Below are 21,391 nucleotides of genomic sequence, written 5' to 3' on the forward strand. Positions count from 1 at the left end.
ATGAAAACCCATTGTTTGAGAGACATTTAATAAAATGAATCTAGTCTTATGGTCTCTCAAAGCATAGTCTCGTGGCTTTGACTCATAATTACTTTATAAAAAAACTAATCTACCTTCACGGCCGTCTTGTTACACCATTTAAACGCTGACATTATTGTCTTTCCTCTCCCCCTGCTTTCCTCCTTTTACCCTTCCCTCTCCCATTTCTCCTTCTTTTACAATTTGACAAGACTTTGAAATTTTGTTTTCAAAAATATTTATTCCCTATGAATTTGTATGTCTGCGTGCATGGAAAAACTAATCTTTTCTGTGTGCAAACTTACATATATGTGAATATAATAGAACATAAGAGATTGATACCTCAGTTGTCAAAGGGCTCCAAGCTCAAACTTTACACTACTCAAAAATGTGCGTGGTGTTTGTAACTTTGCTCAGCAGTCTAACTGAAAATCTGACTTAAAAAATACCTGTACAGACCGAGAGTGAGTCCCCAGTTGTGTCGGGCCATGGACATAAAGGAGTGATGCCTCATTTGAAGCTCTATTTTCACCTAGACAACATTTAGTGGTTGTGCAATTTTGGGGCCTTAGAACCAACTATTTGGTTTTCCATTATTTCTTACAGGAAAATATGTTTAGTTCTCTAACTTTTTGCTTTTCGAACATGAATTTGGAACTAATTGAGTTTGGCAATTGAGGTATCACTGTGTAATATAATACAATACAACATAACAATATACATAATATAATATATAAAAAGGTTTCTTCCTTGCTTAAAGACTTTCAAAGCCTCGAGTATTTATTACCTTGCACTAATATCAACAAGAATTTCCTACCACAAAATACTGTACTAGCACTTTCTTCACTAGCATATTGTTTCTTCCCACTCTCATTTCTCATCACTCTTCTGACGCACTGGCCTTATTTCTGTGCCCGAGTTACCCACATTCTTTTCCTTGTTAGACCTTAGCATATGTGGTTCATTCTGCTTATCATGCTCTTTATGCTGCTTTTCTCATCCTTCACTTTCAATCAGAAGTCAACTCCTCAAAGTTCTTTGCCCTGACCATCATATTTAAGCAGGCCACTCATTTGATATTCACTCTCATAGCAATTGTTTTTCTTCAAAATATTTCACAAGTTGTAGTTATTTATACATGGATTTAGACTGTTTCCTGCTCTGGAATCTAAAGTCCTAAAGTAGCTAATGCATTCATTTCTCTTGCAACTTTTCACTTAACAAGTAGCTAGCATACAGTAGGCATTCATTAAATATTTCTGAAATGAATGACTGAAATAGTAACATGATTTCTTCTTCTTCAGAATTCTTTTCTGGACAGACTGGGATGCCAATTTTCCTCGCATAGAATCAGCCTCTATGAGTGGTGCTGGGAGAAAAACCATCTACAAAGACATGAAAACGGGGGCTTGGCCGAATGGACTAACTGTGGACCACTTTGAGAAAAGGATAGTTTGGACAGATGCCAGGTTTTAAAAATGATCTATTTTTTTGTATTTTATTTCCTCAGATACTTTCCTTAACAGCTTTGGAAAGTGTCCTAATATACAGGTTTTAATGTATATACATACTTGATATTGATTGTTTTTGAGTTAGACAAATCAAACACAGACCTATAAAATATTTACAAAGTATTTTCTCTGCTATTTATGTGAGTTTCATGATTATATCTGTGGACTATTTTAGTGAGATTTGATAAACTAATATTTACTTTTCTCTAGGTCAGATGCTATTTATTCAGCCCTCTATGATGGAACAAACATGATAGAAATCATTCGAGGTCATGAGTACCTTTCCCATCCCTTTGCTGTGTCTCTCTATGGGAGTGAGGTTTATTGGACGGACTGGAGGACCAATACTCTGTCCAAAGCCAATAAGTGGACAGGGCAGAATGTCAGTGTGATCCAGAAAACCAGTGCACAGCCATTTGACCTTCAGATTTACCATCCCAGTCGTCAGCCACAGGGTAAGTGTGTGTCCCATATTTGCCACCCATAAAGTGTTTTCATGTTGGTCATAAAATGTGGGAAGTGTAAAATAACTTGTGCAAGTTAACAGTTACTAACATTTCATGTACATTTGAAGACTAAAGTGGCTCCAGCCTTTATTTTAAGTAGATAAGATCTTTTCTCTTTTCCTTTTTAATTCTGCTCACATAAAAATCAACAGACGTGTCTTAGGAATTAAGTTTACAACACTTAGTCTTCCAATTTTTAATCACTGGCATTGCATCAATAAGACTCTGGTATACAAATATGAGCAGTAAATTACAAGAGAACACCAAGGATATATTTGTTACCTGCCCCTGCCGTAGTCTCTGGGAAGCATAGTTGGAAGTGAAAGGTGGGCATGAGAAACAATTCTCCATAAACCATTTGCTAGATTTCCTCCATTTCAAAAGAAGTGAGCTGACAGGACCGTGTATTCTGCTTCTTCTTGTGTATCCTACATTTTGTAATCTTTTGAATGGTAATTAGGTTGGTTTGAAGGAAATGTTTTTGACATTTTTACTTACTCAAAAAAAGAGATTCTGAGATATCTCTACTTTGCATGCAATAAGACAGTTTTTATTATGTGGATCTAATTAAACATTTTTCTTGATATAGAAAGAAGATATTCTATATATACACTTAGAGATTGTCATCTAAAAAGATGATTTGCAGTTTCCCAAATGAAATTCAGTTAGTTTCAGATTTTGAGAATGGTCAGAAAACATTCTACTTTTCCCCATTATAAGAATAACTGAGCATATAATAATCATTACCTGCCCTATTTATCTGCTTCAGTGAAGTACACTTGCACTGTTAGGGGACAAAAGGATGCAGGAACATGTCTACTCTTATTACCAAGGATAGAACTAAAATGAAAGTAGTGACAGAGGTACAATATTAATACAGAAAATAATAGTCCCCTCTTCTGAATAATAGTGTGAGGATCATGAAAAAAATAATACATTTTTAAAAATGGATACCATTTAGTGCTATAAAATTAAAATACATCTTTCACAAATTAAAGAAATAAAGAGTGTGCTCTTTGAATTTATTTAATTCAAGTAGGAAACTAATAAAAATTTAATACTAGTTTTCTTGTAATAAGTATTCACTGTGCATACAGTCCTGTTTAGTTAGTGGACACAAGCAGAATATTTAAAAATCTATTGTAGATCATTTGATTCTTATGTTGTTGCTATTTTAGATTAGGAAAAAATAAAAGCCTAAACATTTGCAACATGAGTAAGCAATGGGGGGAGTTTAAAATCCAGATTTTAAAAAATACAGTACTAAGGATCCAACTTTAATGTCATGAACTGCTATTAATCCCCACCATGATTTATTAATTATGTGATGTTCCCTATATCAGTAGCATGATTTTATTTTAACAACATGATTCTAAGGCATTCATTATGATTAAACATTATTGGCAGGATATTAAAAAATCTCTGTTCCTGTTTTATTATCTGTTAATTGTAGATAATAGTACATACATCAGAATATTTGGTAGATATCATTTAATATACACATATTAATCATGAGTTAATTTGAAATATTTTTACGTTGCTACATCTCAGACAATTAGTAATATGTGTCTTATATACAAGTGAATTAAATTTTTTAAATTTAAAAGATAGAGAGAGAATTAGAATTGACTCATATGATTATAGAAGAGCAACATCCCACAGTGTATATTCTCTGGGCAAGCTGAGGAACCAGAAAGTCTCCTAGTATAACTTGAGCCACATGCAAAGGCCTGAGAACCAGGAAGAGTAAGGAGACAATAGGATAAGAGCTGACCCAGGAGTCCCCAGGCTTGAGGAGCAAAAGTGCTGGTGATGGAGAATAGGAGAACATTGTGCCAACTTCAACAGGAAACAAATTTGCTCTTTCTCCACCTTTTTATGGCATTCACTACATCAGAGCATTAGGTGATGCCCACCTGCACTGGAGTAGGCAAGATCTTCTTTACTCAGTCCCCCAGTACAAATGCTAATGTCCTCCAGAAACATGCCCCAAAATAATGCTTTACCAACCATCCGGGCATTTGTTTGCCTTGTCAAGTTGATACATATGATTACTCATCACAGAAAGCTGCAGCAGTAGATCACAGAGAGTGTCTGAGAGCAAAATCTTGATGATGGAACAGAGTGCATGGTATCCTATAGTTGAGATATAGTTAGAGGCAAAATTAATTTAGTAAAATAGTGAAAGAAGTTGTGGCTATGGAGGACGGGGAAGGAAAGAAGAATTGAGCTACTAAGTTCTGTAACTGGCTTGACAGCCACTGTGTGACATAGAGACCATGGTGGAAGGTTTAAGAGAGTTCTCAGCACACTGATTCTAAAAGGTCCCGTAAGCACTTCACACTTTATGGGCCACGCCATCACTTTTGCAGTTACTCAGAATGCTGCTGTAATGTAAACATGGTCATGTGGAAGATGAATGAGTGTGATTATGTAAACATAGGTCTTACTATTTGGATGCTGAAATTTGAATTTCATCCAGATTTAACCAGCTGTTACATCAATGACATTTCTCTTTTCTCCTTTCTCATGTCTACCTTTATAAACATATCGATGTGTGATCTATCTTATATAGTATTGACTCTTGAAATATTGTTCCCTTCACAGTAATAATGTATTTCTTTTCTTTCATTTTCTTTTTTCTTTTCTGTTCTGTTCTTTTTCCAGCTCTATGGGTAGTTCTCAGGGACTTATGCTTACTAGGAAAGTGCTTTACCAATGAGCCATATCTCTAGCCCTTTAATTTACTATCACTGGGAGATTTATTTAATCTGATGTATATCCTATTTAAAATGCTAAAACATTGTAATGCGGGAAACTTCTTTGAAAAATATGCTTGTCCTTTCAAAGCATATAGCAAGCGAAATAAACAAGTAAATTAAAATTCCAAAAAGACATGTCATCTTTTTAAAGTGAATGAAAGTTTACCAGTATTTTAACATTCAGTTCACCTTTAATACTGTGTCATATATTCATGTTCACAGTTGTAGGAGAACTTTGCACAAATAAATGGTAACAGTATTTTGGCTCTAAATATTATCACTGTGTAGTACAGACATCTGTGGTTGATCAGATAAGATTTTTAGGCATTTTTATATTTCATAAAATTTGAGTAGAGTATAAAATTAATCGACAAAATGTGACATAATTGGAGAAAATAACTGCTACATACAGCCCATTGCCGTAATCTGGTGAAAGTAAAGAAAAAAACCTTTACTTGCACATATTACAAGTATGTATATCAAATAAGAAATTGGCTAGGGACGTAGCTCATTGACAGATGAAAACTAACATGTCCAAGGCCCTTGGTTTGATTGCCAACATCCTGCCCCCCAAATAAAAGACAAATAAATAAACACTCAGGGATTCACTCAAGTTCTTCAACATCAAATATGAAAATTGTCACTTGGCAGTATTTGTCATAAAGAAATTTAGGCTTTTTTTTAATGGCAAAATACTTCTGAAAATCTTTTAAGACTATTACATGCTTTTATAAAGGAAAATTAGCCACATAGTAAATTACTTCATTATATTACTAATTATCTTTGTACCAGTAAGTTTCCTTGATAGAATAAATACTGTTGACTCTCAAAAATGACTAGGTTAAAAGGAGAAAAATATTCTCATTTGGCAAATTGGATCCTGTCATTGTTGTGCTTGAACATAATATCCTTGAGTAAATAAGTATCATATATATTTTATATTACATCAATATTAGCATATACTTTATTTGCATTTACTGGGAAAATAATTGTTTGGCTTTACAATGTTTAATTTTTGCTGATGAAAAATGGACAGTAATTAAGCACAGTTTGCATGAAATATGAAATTCTTTAATAATACTAATTTCTTCTCATAGTACACATCAGTCTTGTGTGATTTAATAATTAACATTCAGTTCTGTAAAAACATTGTAGTTATACATTATTGCATCTTTTCACCTGCTCCTATTATGTACAGTGGATTAATTCCCTTTTCGAATTTTTAGATTACTGCCATTTAATGCACATACTCACATGCATTTATGAATAGACATTAGTCAAAAAATCGTTAAGCCTAACACAATAATCTATGCCATAGAAATTTTAAGAAAAATAACGTGCACATACATAGGTTATAGTTTTTGTCAGCTTAACACATATAGTGATAGGTAGTGATCTGTAGCCATTAGCCTAAATTCAGTACTCTCTCTGTTTTGTAAATAAAGTTTTATTTGAACACAGTGTACTTGTTCATTTACTTGTTGCCTTATGACTAACTCTGCTAAGGTAGCAGAGTTGGTGAGTTATAATGCATAAAGCCCACAAATGTGAAAATATTTACATCGGGCCTTTTGCAGAAAAAGGCTGGCCAATCACTGGGTTTAGCTAAAGAGATCAGTGTAGACTGATATAAAGCATAATTGTATGTCACAAAATGGAAAGTAATAGCATAAATTGGCATTTAGGTCAGTGGTAAAGCATTTGCCTAATATGCTTGAGGTTCAAAACCCCAGCCTCAAAATAAAGAAGTAAACCAAATATCTAGAAAATAATATAGTAAAGAATAAATTATATAATGGTTTATAATGTCAAGAATTAAAACTAATATTTAGTCATTGGACGAAATTAGCAACTTTGGCCTCATTAGAAAATGTCTCATGGGAGAAAAATTTGAGCTGGATCATGAAGAATGTAATAAAATGTTTGTGTGTATATATGATATTGATAGAATTCTAGAAGAAGAGCATATCAAGTATACATAGAAAAAGACAAGCTACAGGTATTAAGATATTAATGAATAGTCCATTTTAGCATGTACATGATATGTATCAAGAAAGAAAGTAGTAGATTAAGCTGGAAAACAGGTTAGTATCTTAGAAAGAATGCTGTATTTGGAGAAGTACCATAGGGTATCAGTTAAAAAGCTGTAGCCATTATTCAAATGTGAGAAAATAAACTTCATGTTGGAGGAGAAGAAAACACTTACTGGAGAAAGTCTGACAATACTTGACAAATGGTTGAATTTGGTAATGAAAGAGAAGGGGAAAATGATTTGATTGTTAATTTTGTTTATTTGGAAGGAAAACTGATGATTTCTTTAACAAAAATGGAATAATAGATGAGGATTAAGACCTGGAGTGTGAATAGAAGTAGCAAGTAGACCAGTCTGACTAGTGCCAAAGAGTCTAGTGAAATATGTAAGAGAAAGCTGAGACTTTCTAAAGTAGACAGTGGGAAATCATCTAAAATTGTTAAGTAAATTAGGTACATGATTAAGCCTGTATTTTAGAAAGACAATTGTATATAGTAAATATAAATCAAGAGATTAGTTAGAAGTTTACTGTAACAAACTATACAGATGATGGAGAGAATTCAAATTGAGCCAGTTACCATAGAACCAGACATTAGAGGGTTAAGTATAAAACTTCAAGATCTTTGATATGAAAACTTTGTCTTGTCTACTACTATGCTCCAGCTCTTTTCATAGTATTTGGAACAACTAAGCACTTTGTTAATATTTATAAAATACACAAAAGTAGGAGTGTGTTAGAAATGTCTCTAAGATTCTTTGGTCATTGGGAGTTTAGACAATAGGAATTATCAGGAAACCCAGTCTTCACAGCTGTATTTGTATTTCACCCACTAAGATTATGTATTACACTCTGTAGAGAACAGGGGAAGGGGACGTTACCAGAACCTCTGCAGTGAGTCCTGGTCTCCTGTGAGCCACGGCAGCACACGGCGAATTACAGGAAAGGTAGAAAACTGAGACTGAGAAGAAGCTGAGCTTTGGGTCTGATCAGTGCTGCTCTCGGCAGCAAAGACAAAAACCCCCTAGCTTGCAGCACCTTTTATTCAGTACATGGGGAAACAGATGTAACAAGTGAATATAGAGTTCAGTACTTCACATTAGGATAAACAAGGTGTAACAAAAGGCTGGGAGGCAGTGGAAATCTAAGAACAAGGAGGAACTATGCAGATGAAGATTTGGTTCCTCCCTGGCGTCTCCCGCAGGTGTGGTCTTGTCCTGGAGATTGCAGCATCCGGGGATCACTGAGGTCTCAGTAGTGATCCGAGGCCAAAATGCAGTTATGTCTGGAATGTCATAGCTAGGCTGTAGGCAGGAGAACTAGGCCTACTCAAATGATTTTCCCCTAGAATTATGTAGCATTGCTCCCCATAACACTGCATGTGTTGGGCAGCTTTTTCCGTATCTTAGATACAAATAAACCATAGTCTTGTAGGAGTTCATACTCTCTCTTGTGATAGTAAATTTTGCAGTATGATTTCTCATGGAATAAGTTGCTTTATATCAAGCATTGGCAAACTTTTTCTGTAAGCACCTCAATAATAAATACTGCAAACCTTCCTGGGACATCTGTTCTCTGATGCTGTGCTATTGTAGTATGAAAGTAGCCATAGATAATATGTAAACTAATGCACATAAATATGTTCAGATAAAACTATTTTACTAAAACAGTCAGTTCACCTATTTTTGTTCAGGGATCACCATCTATAAATCCCTGCCTAAGGTGAGTATTATGAACCAAATTCTTTAATTTAATAATAAGGATAGATAACTGTTAAATGCATAATTAGAAAGAAACTTTTAAAAGATTTAACAATATTATCTTAAAGCGAGAAGAGTTAAAAGTAGAAAGTAAAAATTCTTTGTGAATTTTCCAAGCTGTGAAGCACAAAGTGCTGTGAATTATCGTATTATCAATTATACAGATTCTTGGCTACAAAGTCAATATATCTTTTCTATGTATATAGAGATTAATATATTTTACTTAAAAGAAGTATTTAATCATAATTATAGGATGCTTAAAATGCTAGAATGATTCTGGGCTAAAATAATGATGTACATGCAAAGTGACATCCTGGCACCTACCATTGGAATGTCATGAAATTTCTTTTAATTTCCCTAAAAGGAATCATTTCCTACATCAATATTTTGAGGGTAAACTCATTCTTCTTCTTTCTCCTCTCTTTTATTCCTTTTTTCTATTTTTTCTCATTCTCTGCTTTTTATTTAGAAGTGGGAAATTATGAGTTTTCCCTTTCCACCTACCATTCTAGGTGAACCTGATCTAGTTATTTCACTATGAACTTCCATACCTACACTCTTCCTTTTTAATATTGCAATTCCTTAGGGACTCCAGTTATAAGAAATGAAGGCAGTTAGTTAGAAAGAGCAGAATATAGAGTACTCACGCTGTGTAATAGAAGGACTTGCACTGAGAAATCTCCAGGGTAGTAATTTCTACTTCTTTCTAACATTTTTTTTTGTTCTTAATGTAGTTTTTAAGAGAATAGGTTGTTTCTGAGGCTTTCATTTCATTTTATTTACTTATTCTTTTTAACAAATACAAAGGCATGTATTACATTATCTTCTTGATGTGGGTTGCCAAATCTACCATGAATATTTGTCAAATTCAATTAATTTGTCATATTTATACAGTTATATTTCCTTGGATTTTAAAACTGTGTTTCAAAGTTTTACAGGACTAATATTAACTGTTGTAGGAGGAGAAAAATGTTTGTTCTAGATTGATGGCTGAGGCCACTCTGACAATAGACAGATTAACAAGGAAACCTACATATCTATTTCCTGCAAGATTTTGTTGTTGTTTTTGAAAAGGAGACTTGATGAGGGAAAGAAATTTCAAAAATACTGTGTATTTCTGTAGTAGATTTGATGAAGAGTGGACAGTTGTTTTTGAAATATAATAGAACAAAGTAGGTTAGATATAATGAAAATAAGCTAGGGAAAATTTAACAGGGGCCCTTTGTCCAGATTCTTTGTGGGCTTTCCCCTTCAGAGATAAGGGTGCTCCTTTCCCCTGGGTGTTGAGAGGGCACCTCTCATAGGAGTCTCATGACCTGCTTCAGAGAAAGGTCAGAAATTCATTTCTAGGCTTTTTGACTTGCCTCAGAAAAGAAGACTGGAGAGGTCAGAGATCCTCGACACATGCTATTTTTCAATATATCAAGGTTGCATAGTTTGGCATAGCATGTCCTGAACTATGTACTACTGGGAGCAATAGGTCTACCTCTTAGAAAGATTAACTGAAAGCTAAAATATTGCTGGTGGGTCAGAATGTATAACTCTTTCCTGCCTTCAACTCAGTAGCCTATTTCTGATGATCTTATTCTATTAGGTAGGTTCTAAAATAAGTAAGATCAATGATAGCAGTATTCATCAATTGAAATTAAAATATCCAAAAGACAGAATGAAAACATGTAAAATTTAATATTATCCTCTAAATTTAAATATATCATGTGTTATTTATATAAAGGAATATCTAAATATGTGTATATGGAGCAAAGCTTAGTTATGGAATTAGTTGAATCAGAGAAAAATAAGGAAGTGATGATTTAATAATGAAGGAAGACAGATATTTCTGCAATATGACTCTGAAAAAGAGCAAATGACCTGAAGAAAGATTACATAGGTAAAACATTTCCTAGGGAAAATTGTAAAAGTGGTGTTCTAAGGCAAGTAGAGAGGTTAGAAAACAGGTTAGGAAAGCAATGCCATCCCTTGGAATTTCCGAGGGCTGGATTATAGTCTACTGAATTTCTTATAAACCAAATTCAATAGTTACTTCTGTTCATTTCTCAGACTAAATCCTTCAGAAGTCTGGTTCTACTGAGAAAAGGTTGCATATTATTCATCTTATGGGAAATTAAAAGAGTTATCTTTGTTTTTGTCTTTTAGCAAAAATGCTTTTAATAATGTAATGGCTGTGTGATTGTTTATTATTGTCATGTTAATCACCCTAAAAATGTAAGAAATGTCAAAAAAAAGTACTTGAATCATTGTTTGGATAATCTCTGTCAGCCAGAGGGTTTCCTTAGTTCACTTGTCCTTTGTCATTCCCCATATTTCATTGTATAATTGCAGCGCCCAATCCTTGCATAGCCAATGAAGGCAGAGGCCCCTGCTCTCACCTGTGTCTGATTAATCATAACCTCAGTGCTGCCTGTGCCTGCCCCCACCTGATGAAGCTTTCCTCAGACCAGAAGACCTGCTATGGTACATTTCTCATTGTTCTTATGAATTTTCTCCAATTGCATTGTTAAATTTTACTCAAAGTGAAGGAAAAGTGGTTTTTCATATCCTCAAAACATTTTAGGCATTGCTATTTCAAGCCACTCTCTGAAGTTCATCTACTTCTGGAGAGACTGACATATTGTTTAAACAAATGATATATTGCACTTTGCTATTTACTACTGCACTCCTGTTTTCCTGCTACTGTCTAATTTGGTGCTTTGGCAGAATTTATCTCTGCAAAACAGGGAGATTTGTAAGTGAAAGAGCATTATCTGAAAATGAGGATGTGGGAACCTGCATGACAAAGAGGTACTTAACACCTCTAATCTCCTGCTCTTACTTTCCCTTCCTTTTATAGGGAATCACTAAGGTGGAAGGGGAAACTGTAAAATACATAACTTGGAAAGATTTGTAAAAAATGTTTCAACTAAACAAAAATGATATTTGGGAATGAAAAGCAGATAGTGCTTTTTAATTAATTACTTTTGTTTCTTTGTAAATAATTTACTTAATTTAAGGGCTGAAATGAAATTCATTCACCAGAAATTATCGGGAGACTTTAGATATATGTACATGGTTTTCCTTTTATACAATAATAATAATACATCTCAAAAAAACCAATAATCAAGAGAGGACAATAAAAGAGTCAAATGTTTGTAACTCCTATATTTTTGACCTACTGATATTTCATAAACTCAGTCCAAGAAGAGTGCCTGTAGAGGTAAAAATGATTCAGTGCTTCCCAAACTTAGTTACTACAAATTTGCAAAAATTTACAATAAAAACTTCCTTTGACCCCTGGTTTTGATGGGGGAAAACATGAAAAAAACAATTCTAAAGCCATGATTTATTCCATTTTGCAAGAATAGAATTAGAAAAATACTATTAGATCCCTTCAAAAAGAATTTAATGTGCGGCTATATTGTTAAAAATAAATATGATTGTTGAACATTTTTATCATTCATGTATTTTAGCAAGTTTGTTTGAAATTCTAAGATCAAATCAACTACAGATAATTTCTTAGCTTTTCTAGCTAATAGAAAATGACGACTTAATGATGATCAACTTATTTTATATCTGTTCCTATTTAAAGCCTTAACTTAAAATAGATCAGTCGTTCTGCATTACTTTTTATCAAACATGATTATTTAAAAATATTAAAATGTTTTAAATCATTAAAGTAACATTTTTAGAATTTCTAGACTGCTTCAAACTTAAAGACAATATGAGAGAAAAACACCTAATTCCTATTCTTTTTCTAGAAATGAAAAAATTTCTTCTTTACGCAAGGCATTCTGAAATCAGAGGAGTGGATATTGACAATCCATATTTTAACTTTATCACGGCATTTACTGTCCCTGACATTGATGATGTTACTGTAATAGACTTCGATGCCTCTGAGGAACGTTTATACTGGACAGATATTAAAACACAAACCATCAAACGGGCTTTTATTAATGGAACTGGGTTAGAAACCGTTATTTCAAGAGGTAAAACATTTGTATGTTGTAACTTTCTTAAATGTTTATATTTTAGTAATTTAATAATTTTAATTTAATAATGTTTAATTTTAATAATTATAAATGTATTGTTCAACTTTGCTATTAATAGAAAGCTGGAATTGATTATTCTAAAAACTTAATAACATGCTCTATTCTTAAAATTGTAGGATAGTATAATTGCACATAGCAGACTGATAAACTGTAAGTTTACTGTCATGAGAACAAAACTTCCCTAAAAATCTTATAATTTAGAAATAGCTGAGTAATCATTTTGAAAAAGCTTTTTTGTTGATGAGGCAGTTATAGTTACTTACATAGAGAGAATATAGGTATTGAAGAGGATTCGTTTCCTTCTTTGAAATAAGCTTATTGTGAATTTCCCTTTCTTCAACTTTATACATAACTAGACTAAAGAAGACAGGGAAGCTTTCAAACCATCTTATTGACTCAGTAGGTTAAACAGAAAATAGAGCAAAAATAAAAAGTACATATAAATGAATTGAATAAACTTTAAATATTTAGCATTGAATTATTTCAATATTTGCCTAACTTTTGGCATTTGTTTGGTCAGTTATAAGTTCATTAAAGGAATCTTAATTACCATAAGCACAAAACAAATAAGACACAGTTTCTCTTCAAATTTATGCCATCTAAACTTGTTAGAGATATTTGGAGAAAAATGGAAGGAAAAGCAGTCAGTAATCTATGTAGATTTTTACATATTTATGGTTTGAAATATACTGAAAATTTAAAATAGGACTACATTTCAGGAAGGACTAACTTCTTAATGAAAACAATAGTAAGTTTCAGGTTATTATTATTAAAGGATCTTACCAAATATATTGATTTTAAATTTATTTGAATATTTATTTCAAAATTAAGAAAATATTCTTTCTAAAAAAGCTAATCAAATATTTCCTGTGTGCACAGGATTTTTGGCATGGTTGGATAGACTATGCAACAGTGATAGATTAAAGGTCCTTAAACTCCTTAAGAGACTAGTAAAAGGAAAGTCAGATAGCCCTTTAAAAAAAATTGTCAAAATCCAAGTAGTTCAAGAAATACGTTCAAGTAGTTTTTTACAAATGTAAAATATTTCCCAAATGGCCTTGTGAATGGTATAGACTGTAAAGCTAAAAGTATTATATCTTAGAAAGTATTTTGTAACAGATTTCTATGTTTCATTATGGTCTAGTATCCAGTAGTAATTTGATTAATTTATCTTTGAGAAAATCACAAAGATTTTATTTTCATTTAGCAGATTCTACATACAAGTATTAAATAAAATTTGAGCAATAATATTTTCTCACTAACAATTAATATATTAACTACTTAGGATCAATAATTACTAATCTTGTCATCTTAATAAATATTGGGATATTTCTGTGAGAGAAGAAACTGAAGAAAAACCCAAGCACAAAGATACTGTAAAGCACAGAATGAGAGAATATACCTATACAAGCTAAAGGAACTGAAGAAATGGAAAAAAAAAATCCAGTTAGCTTTCCTAAGACAACTTGTTGATTTTTATAGTTAGACTCAAAATAATGCAAATCAAGGACAAGTGTTAGGAAAGGTGAGATTAAAGATTAGTTTTGTCTTTGGAAATGCTTACAATATTATTATATGTGGTAGAGATTTCTGTCTTCGGGGGAGGATAAATAATGTTCTCTGGAAGACAGGTCATTTGGCAGCTACAGTTGCTCTAATAAAAGCTGAAAGAAGCCTGAACTAGAGTGAGAAAAAACAGAGATGAGGGAATGTGGACCTACTATAGAGATATCCAAGAGGACAAACTTGAGGAACTTAACAAACAGTTGGGTTTGAGGATGGCGAAAGACATGTAGTTGAAGATAACGCCTCTAATTCCAGCTTACTTCACATTTTGAATAGTTATTCTTTTTCTTCTGGAGAGCCCCTGGCTCTTCAATAGTACAAGTTTGCAGTACAGTTACATTCATGATGGGGAGTTGGTACATGTGTATAACATATCTTATTTTTATTTCCCTAGCCCCTTCCAGTGCCACCCCTCCCATTCATCCCTTGGTCCTGTTCCTGTTTGCAAGAGATGTATCTCCCTGTTTCTTATTATCTATCTTTTATTTTGCTCTTTAATTTATTTAGACTTGGGTTTGTCTAATAAGACAATATTTAAGCATGTGGGTTTCATTGATTTCACTTAATAGTATGGTTTCATGGTTCATCCATTTCCTACAAATGACTCAAATTTATCATTCTTTGTAGCAGAGTAGTATATTTGCACAAATACCACGTTTTTATTTATTCATCTAGTGATGGACGTATGGGCCACTTTCAAGAGTTATCTATCATGAGTTGTGCTGCCATAAACATTGGTGCATGTGGGTGGCTGTAATACGGTGCCTTTAACTCTTTCAGGAAGATACCCAGAAGGGAAAGAGCTGGTTCAAATGGAATTGCTAGTTTTAGTTTTTTGAGCAATTTTTATAATGATTTTACTAGTTAACATCCTCACCAACAATATGGTAGTATTCCTTTTTCCCTGCAGCCTCTCCAGGATTTGTTATTAATTGATTTTTTGATGGTACTCATTCTTTCTGGAGTAAGGTGGAATCTCATTTTTTTGAGTTCGTATATTCTAGACCTTAGTCCTCTGCATAAGGTGTAGCTGGCAAAAAGACTTTTTGTTTCATTCTGTAGGTTGTCTCTTTTCTCTGTTGGCTGTTTCCTTTGCTGTGCAGAGCATTTGAATTTGTTATTATCCCATTGTTGATTCTTTATGTTACGTGCACTGTGGATCTGTTCAGATAGTCCTTGCCTATGTCTTCAAGAGCTTTACCTATTTTGTCTTTCATGGGTTAAATGTTTCTGTTTTAACACCTAAATCTTTGATCCATTTTTATTTTAGTTTTGTACATGGTAAAAGATACAGTCCTAGATTCAGTCTTTTGCATCTATACAGCCAATTTTCCCAGCACCATTTGTTAAAGAGGGTATCTTTCTTCTACCATGTGTTTTTTGTCCACTTTGCCAAAGATCAGATGGGTGAATGTGCCTGGGCATTTCTGCATCCTGTATTCTGATCCACTGATCCACATGCTTTTGCTATTCTGGATCTCTTCTGGTTCAGTATGAATTTTGGAATCGTTTTATTTAGTTCTGTGAGGAATGCTGTTGGTATTTTGATTGAGATTGTATTAAATCTATCTATCAGTTTTGGAAGTGTAGCTATTTTGACAATATTCTGCTGGCTATCCAGGAACAAGAGACATCTTCCTATTTTCTAATATCATCTTTGACCTCTTTTGTCAAAGTACTATAGATTTTGTTGTAGAAAACTTTCATTTCCTTAGGCTAATTCCTATATATTTAATTTTTCTTGATGCTACTTAGAATGCTATTGTATCCCTAATTTTCTCTCGATGAGTTCATTATTGGTACACAATAATTGACTTTTTGTGTGTATTGATTTTGTGTGTTGATTTTGTACCCTGAAACATTACTGAATTTGGATATTAATTCTAGAAGTCTTTTGGCAAACTTTTTTTGGTCTTCTATGTATAGGATCATGTCACCTACAAATAGTGACAGACTTCTTGATTTCTTACACTTGTTTTTTTTTTTTCTTTTTCTTGCTAGATTCCTCTGGCTAGTGTTTCAAGTACTGAGTTGTACAGGACTTGTGACAATGGACATCCTTATCTTGTTCCTTATTTTAGAGGAAAAGCTTTTCTCCATTTAACATGAAATTGGTTTGTCCTATATGGCTTTTATTAGACTCAGATAAAGTCCTTCTGTACTTTTCTTTTACCATGAATGTATGTTGGATTTTCTCAAAGGCTATTTCTGCATCTATTGAGATAATCATACAATTTTTGTCCTTGTTTCTGTTTATGTAGTGTGTTACATTTATTGAATTCCACATGTTTAAATATCCTTGCATCCCTGGAATAAAGCCTACTTGGTCATGAGATATTATTTTTGGAATGATTTGTTTTCCAATATCTTGTGGAATATTGTTTTGTTTGTTGTTTTCCATATCTTTTGGAATATCTTTTCCAATATCTTGAGGAAGATTTTTGAATCTATGTTTATTAAAGAAATTATCCTCTAGCTTTCTTTTTTAGTTGAGTCTTTGTCTAGTTTTGGAATCAAGGTAATGATGGATTTCAGAAATGAGTTTATCAGTATTCTTACTCTTTCAATTTCATTAATGAGTTTGAGAAGTATTGGCATTAAATCTTTCCTAGAGTTCTTGTATAATGCAGTGGTAAATCCATTGGATCATGGTCTTTTCTTAGTTTTTTTTATTAGTGCTTCAATTTTATGACATGTTATTAGATTATTCAAGGTTCTTCCAACACTTGTTTCAGTTTTGATAATTCATATGTGCTTAGGAATCCATCTATTTCTTTTGGATTCTCTAATTTATTGGAGTAGAGGTTTTTGAAGTAGTTCCTAATTATCTTCTGGATTTGGGCAGTATCTGTTGTAGTTTTGCATTTTTTATTCCTAATCCCATTGATGAGTCTTTTCCTTCTGGTAAGACTGGCTAAGTGTTTGTCTTATTCTTTTGAAGAACCGGGACTTCAATTCATTGATTCTTTGTATTTTGTTTTTAGCATTAATTTCACTAATTTTGTGTTGTTGTTTATAATTTCTAACCTTGTACTAGTTTTGGATTTTGATTTTTCTAGGACCTTGCATTATTGGGTCTCTCATTTGGGCTCACTCTGCTTTTCTGATGTAGGCATTCACAGCTGACTGTGTTCGTTGTGTCCCATGGGTTCTGGTATGTTTTATTGGCATTATCATTTTATCCTGGGGACTAATTTCTTCTTTGATTGCTTTTGTAGCTCATTGATTAGTCAATAGCATATTGTTTACTTTATATATATTTGGATAATTACTATAACTATTTTATATTATCAATTTCTAGTTTTATGATCAGATTAAATGCATGGGATTATTTTGATTCTTTTGTATTTATTTAAGTATCCATTATGGGATAGTATGAGATCTGTTTTGGAGGGAGTTTCATGTGCTGCTGAGAGGAATGTGTATTCTCTTGTTTTGTGGAACACTTTGTAGATATCTGTTGAGTCCTTTTCAAAGGTGTGGTTCAATTCTGATACTTCTTGTTAATTTTTTGTCTAGTTAATCTGTCTATTTGTGTTAGAGGGATACTACGGTCCCCCACTATAATTGTGTTGATGGTTGGTAATACTTCATGAAGTCTAATTCTTTGCTAAACTGGTCATTCATGTTTTGTCTTACTTTGTTTAGATCAGCTAGATTTTTATTTTATTTATTTATTTTTGTTTTTATCAGCTAGCTTCTGTAGGCTAACTGATCACTGTGTTTATTAAGTTTATTATCTGTTTAGTGATAGCATCTTTGATCTCACCTAGTACCTTATTGATCTGCTTTTTTAATCACTTCATATAATTCAACTTTTTTAATGATTTTCTCTCATTAATGCCTCATGGATCAGCTTTGAGAAAGTTGGGAGATTTTGGAGACATTTTTTTGCTTTGTTCTCCTGATTCTCTTTTTTTCTGTTTGTGTTGAGTGTTGAGGATTGATTACAGTGAAAATACTATTGCTTGTATGAAGGCTTTTTTAGTTAGTGTTTGCTTTCCAGTGATGTTTTTCTGGCCATAGCTAAGTATCAGCCTTTCCTTCTGTCCCAATATCCAACCAGTTCCATTAATTTGGGGAGATGAGGTTGTAGTTTAACTGACCCAGCACCCAGTTCTCTGGAATATTGATCATGACATAAAGACAAACCAGATATTGGTATACCATAAAAATAATCATTAATAGCAACAACTATGCCAACCTGGCAACAGCAACAAAATCAGCAATAATAATAGAGCCAAGAACAAGGTGGATGTTGACATACCATAAGAACCAATAAAAGCTGCTGCTTTACTGCCCTTAACAACACTGAAAAGAGCTACAAGAATAATACAGACACAAAGATAAACCAAACAATAAATATCTGCTGAATGAAATAAGAATACCACCATTCACAATAGAAAAGAATTTAACAATAATAGCATAGTCAACTAAGTATCTAAAGATTAATAAAGCTTAATGATAGAACAAATGAAGAGGGTGAGAAGGAAAAATTAAAGAAGTAAAATTTGAAAAATAAGAAAAAAGGATGACAGGGAGGAGAGAAAATGAGAAAAAGTATCCTATAAGCAGTAAAATAATATATAATAGAATTAGATAAGGTTTCACAGAAGAACAAAAACAAGAAACCAAAATAAAACTGAAAACAAAGAAACAGGAGGAGGAGGAGGAGGGGAAGAAGGACTCTGCCATGAAGAAAGACAGAAATGACCACAAAAATCCCTCCATGTTTTTGAATGAGAGATTTCCTTCCAGGGTTTTCAGTATTGGAATCCACCAAATGTAGGGGAGGGACAGTAAATCACTAATAAATTCTATTTTTCTACACTCAGGTTTTAGTGTGTAAATGATAAATCTTGCTTTGCCTTTCATGCTGATCATTTCTCATCAGTGATGTCCTCCCTATGGCTGTACTCCCAATGATTACAGGTTCCATGCCCATTTGTGCAGCCTAAGACACTGAATTCTCCACCTTTTTTTATGACCTTTGGGTTTTTGAGGTACCATCCTGACATATTGGCCTCTTGGTTCATACACTCCAGGCTGTGGCAACCACCCAAGCCAAATTGTATCTCTGTTCACACTGGCAGATGGGGAAAACAACCAGACCACTGAGTTCTGTGCTAGAAATAAGCAGGAATATGAAGGGGTGTTTGTGTGAGGAATCAATTAGTCCGCTAGATTCAAGGCTAGCCCCTTTAGACCCAACCCCTTCAAAAAAACACACATACACAACTTGCCTGGCTTCTTATTATAGTGGTTGGGACGTGTATGTCCCCCCACCCTGAGCTTAAACTTCTCAGTGTGTCCATGTCTATTCTAGCTCATGCTTTCTCTGTGACTATCTCTTGTATCCATCTCCCATCCAGTCACTGTGGAAAGGTGACCTCGGAAACCCTGAAGTGGACTTATACTATTATTGTTCTATAAGTCAATCTTAAGCAATTAACCCATTCCCAAAATGTCTTCTGATTAAACACTCTCAAATATGACAGTGTTGCTCTGGATGTCTTCTTCAACTGTAGCCTGTAACAGTAAAGGAATTACTTTTGGAGTAAAACAGCACACTCCTTATGCAGTTTACAGTAATCATAAGCTTTTCTTAGAGCTATGACTGCTTGCCTGGTCCATTGTTTCTCCCTTGAGTTTCTGACCCTCTTTGAGATTACCTTGTATTAGCTGAGACATTTATCCCTCCCAGGGAACCAGGGTAGGCATTCCACACTGCTTTATTCTGTCTCTGCATTGTGCTCAATTTCTCTCACTTCTCTGTAGTTTCTTGTTTTCTTTTACGCTCCCTACTAATTCCCGGAGGTCTAAATCTTTTCTTTTTTATTCACAAGGTTGATATTTCTGGGTGTCTTAATTTCAGTTCCTGGAGAATCTGTATTTTGCTACCATTCTTTACTCTGCTATTTTTAATTCTCTGAAGTGTCATTGTTAAAAACTGGTACAATTTTCTATTAGCACCAAAACTTTACATGACCTTTTGACATTTCAGCTTTTGAGCTCATTAAAGGGTCTCATAACCTACTAGTAATTGGACTTTTATTCTTTCATGTTTTAGATTCCCTGTGAATAACTCTGTGGACTATTGACCCCCATATTTTCTCACTTAGCTGTTCTTCCTCTATTGGACTTTTTCTTGCAAGAATTATTTGCTTATCTTCCTAAGTCTAAGACTCATATGAAATAACATTCAAAACTTGGACCCCACATAAATCCACTGCTTCCTCCACCTCCCATTATTTTCTTTTGAAGTAGACCCTTTTCTGAAGTAAACATAGATGTATTCAGGCTTTCTGAATGAGCCTAAGAATTGTTTGCCTGCCTCACCATTCTCCATATCTTAAAACACTAAACTCTTCTTAATTTATATTGCCCACAGCAATTACTTGCTCTAAGTGGCTTGGAATAAATAAAATATATTATAAGAAACAGTATGAATATATGATTATAGGTACATACATTGTATAATTTAACAACTATATGCTGCAACAACACACACACACACATATATGCACACATATATACACGTATTTTCTCTTTCACACAAAAGTCAATTCTCTTCTAAGAAAATGACAATGTTCTTGCTAGTGGACTGAGATTCTAACTCTGTTGTGGTAGTTAATACTTCTACTTTAGTCACAGTATGGCCCAAACATTCAATTATTTATGTTCTCAGCTTTATTGATTTGATATGATGAGTAAAGCTGTCATAAATTTACTATTATAATTATCTCATTTAATTTTTCAAATATATTATAAAGAGCAAATTACTTCTATTCTGGAGATGAAAACTCACAGAAGCTAAAGCCCTGCCTCAAAGGTAAAGTAAGGAAATGATAGAGAGCAGTTTGCGTTCAGGACTACATCTTTAGAGTTTCTTTCATCTCCGTTACCTTATAATAAAAAGGTTTGCGACATTATCCCAAGTCACTAGGGGTTAATTACATCAACCCTACCTTGTCTTTTAAAAGGGTTCCAGAAGTTCAATTGCCATTCTTGAGTATTCATATACTGTCTAGAATTATATTATATTAGATAATAGATTGCCTCAGAATACTCTGAAGTACTGCTTGTCATTAACACAGTAAGGAGGAAAAAGACAATATATTTTAGAATTCTTTATATAAGGCTGGAGTAATATAGTTGAACTTTCACATTTTTATCTATAGTTTCCTTACTTTAT

General features: G+C 33.4%; 1 protein-coding gene across 11 annotated transcripts in view; it reads left to right on the plus strand.

The window, feature by feature from the left end:
• The window catches only part of Lrp1b (LDL receptor related protein 1B), a 1,848,437-nt gene that overhangs the window by 1,209,091 nt on the left and 617,955 nt on the right, over positions 1-21,391 (plus strand). For all 11 annotated transcript variants that reach the window (XR_015445151.1, XM_087195526.1, XM_087195530.1 and 8 more), the window contains 4 exons: positions 1,323-1,487; positions 1,740-1,984; positions 10,928-11,059; positions 12,340-12,567. Coding sequence is in view for 10 of the 11 variants with exons in the window: in XM_087195526.1 (XP_087051652.1) it covers positions 1,323-1,487; positions 1,740-1,984; positions 10,928-11,059; positions 12,340-12,567 (770 nt within the window). In the remaining variant the exon portion in view is untranslated. The remainder of the gene's footprint in view (positions 1-1,322; positions 1,488-1,739; positions 1,985-10,927; positions 11,060-12,339; positions 12,568-21,391) is intronic.

The sequence above is a fragment of the Heterocephalus glaber genome, unplaced genomic scaffold, assembly GCF_053883595.1.
Source record: "Heterocephalus glaber isolate CG9 unplaced genomic scaffold, H.glaber_assembly_v1.0 deba00000347, whole genome shotgun sequence".
Lineage (NCBI taxonomy): Eukaryota > Metazoa > Chordata > Mammalia > Rodentia > Bathyergidae > Heterocephalus > Heterocephalus glaber.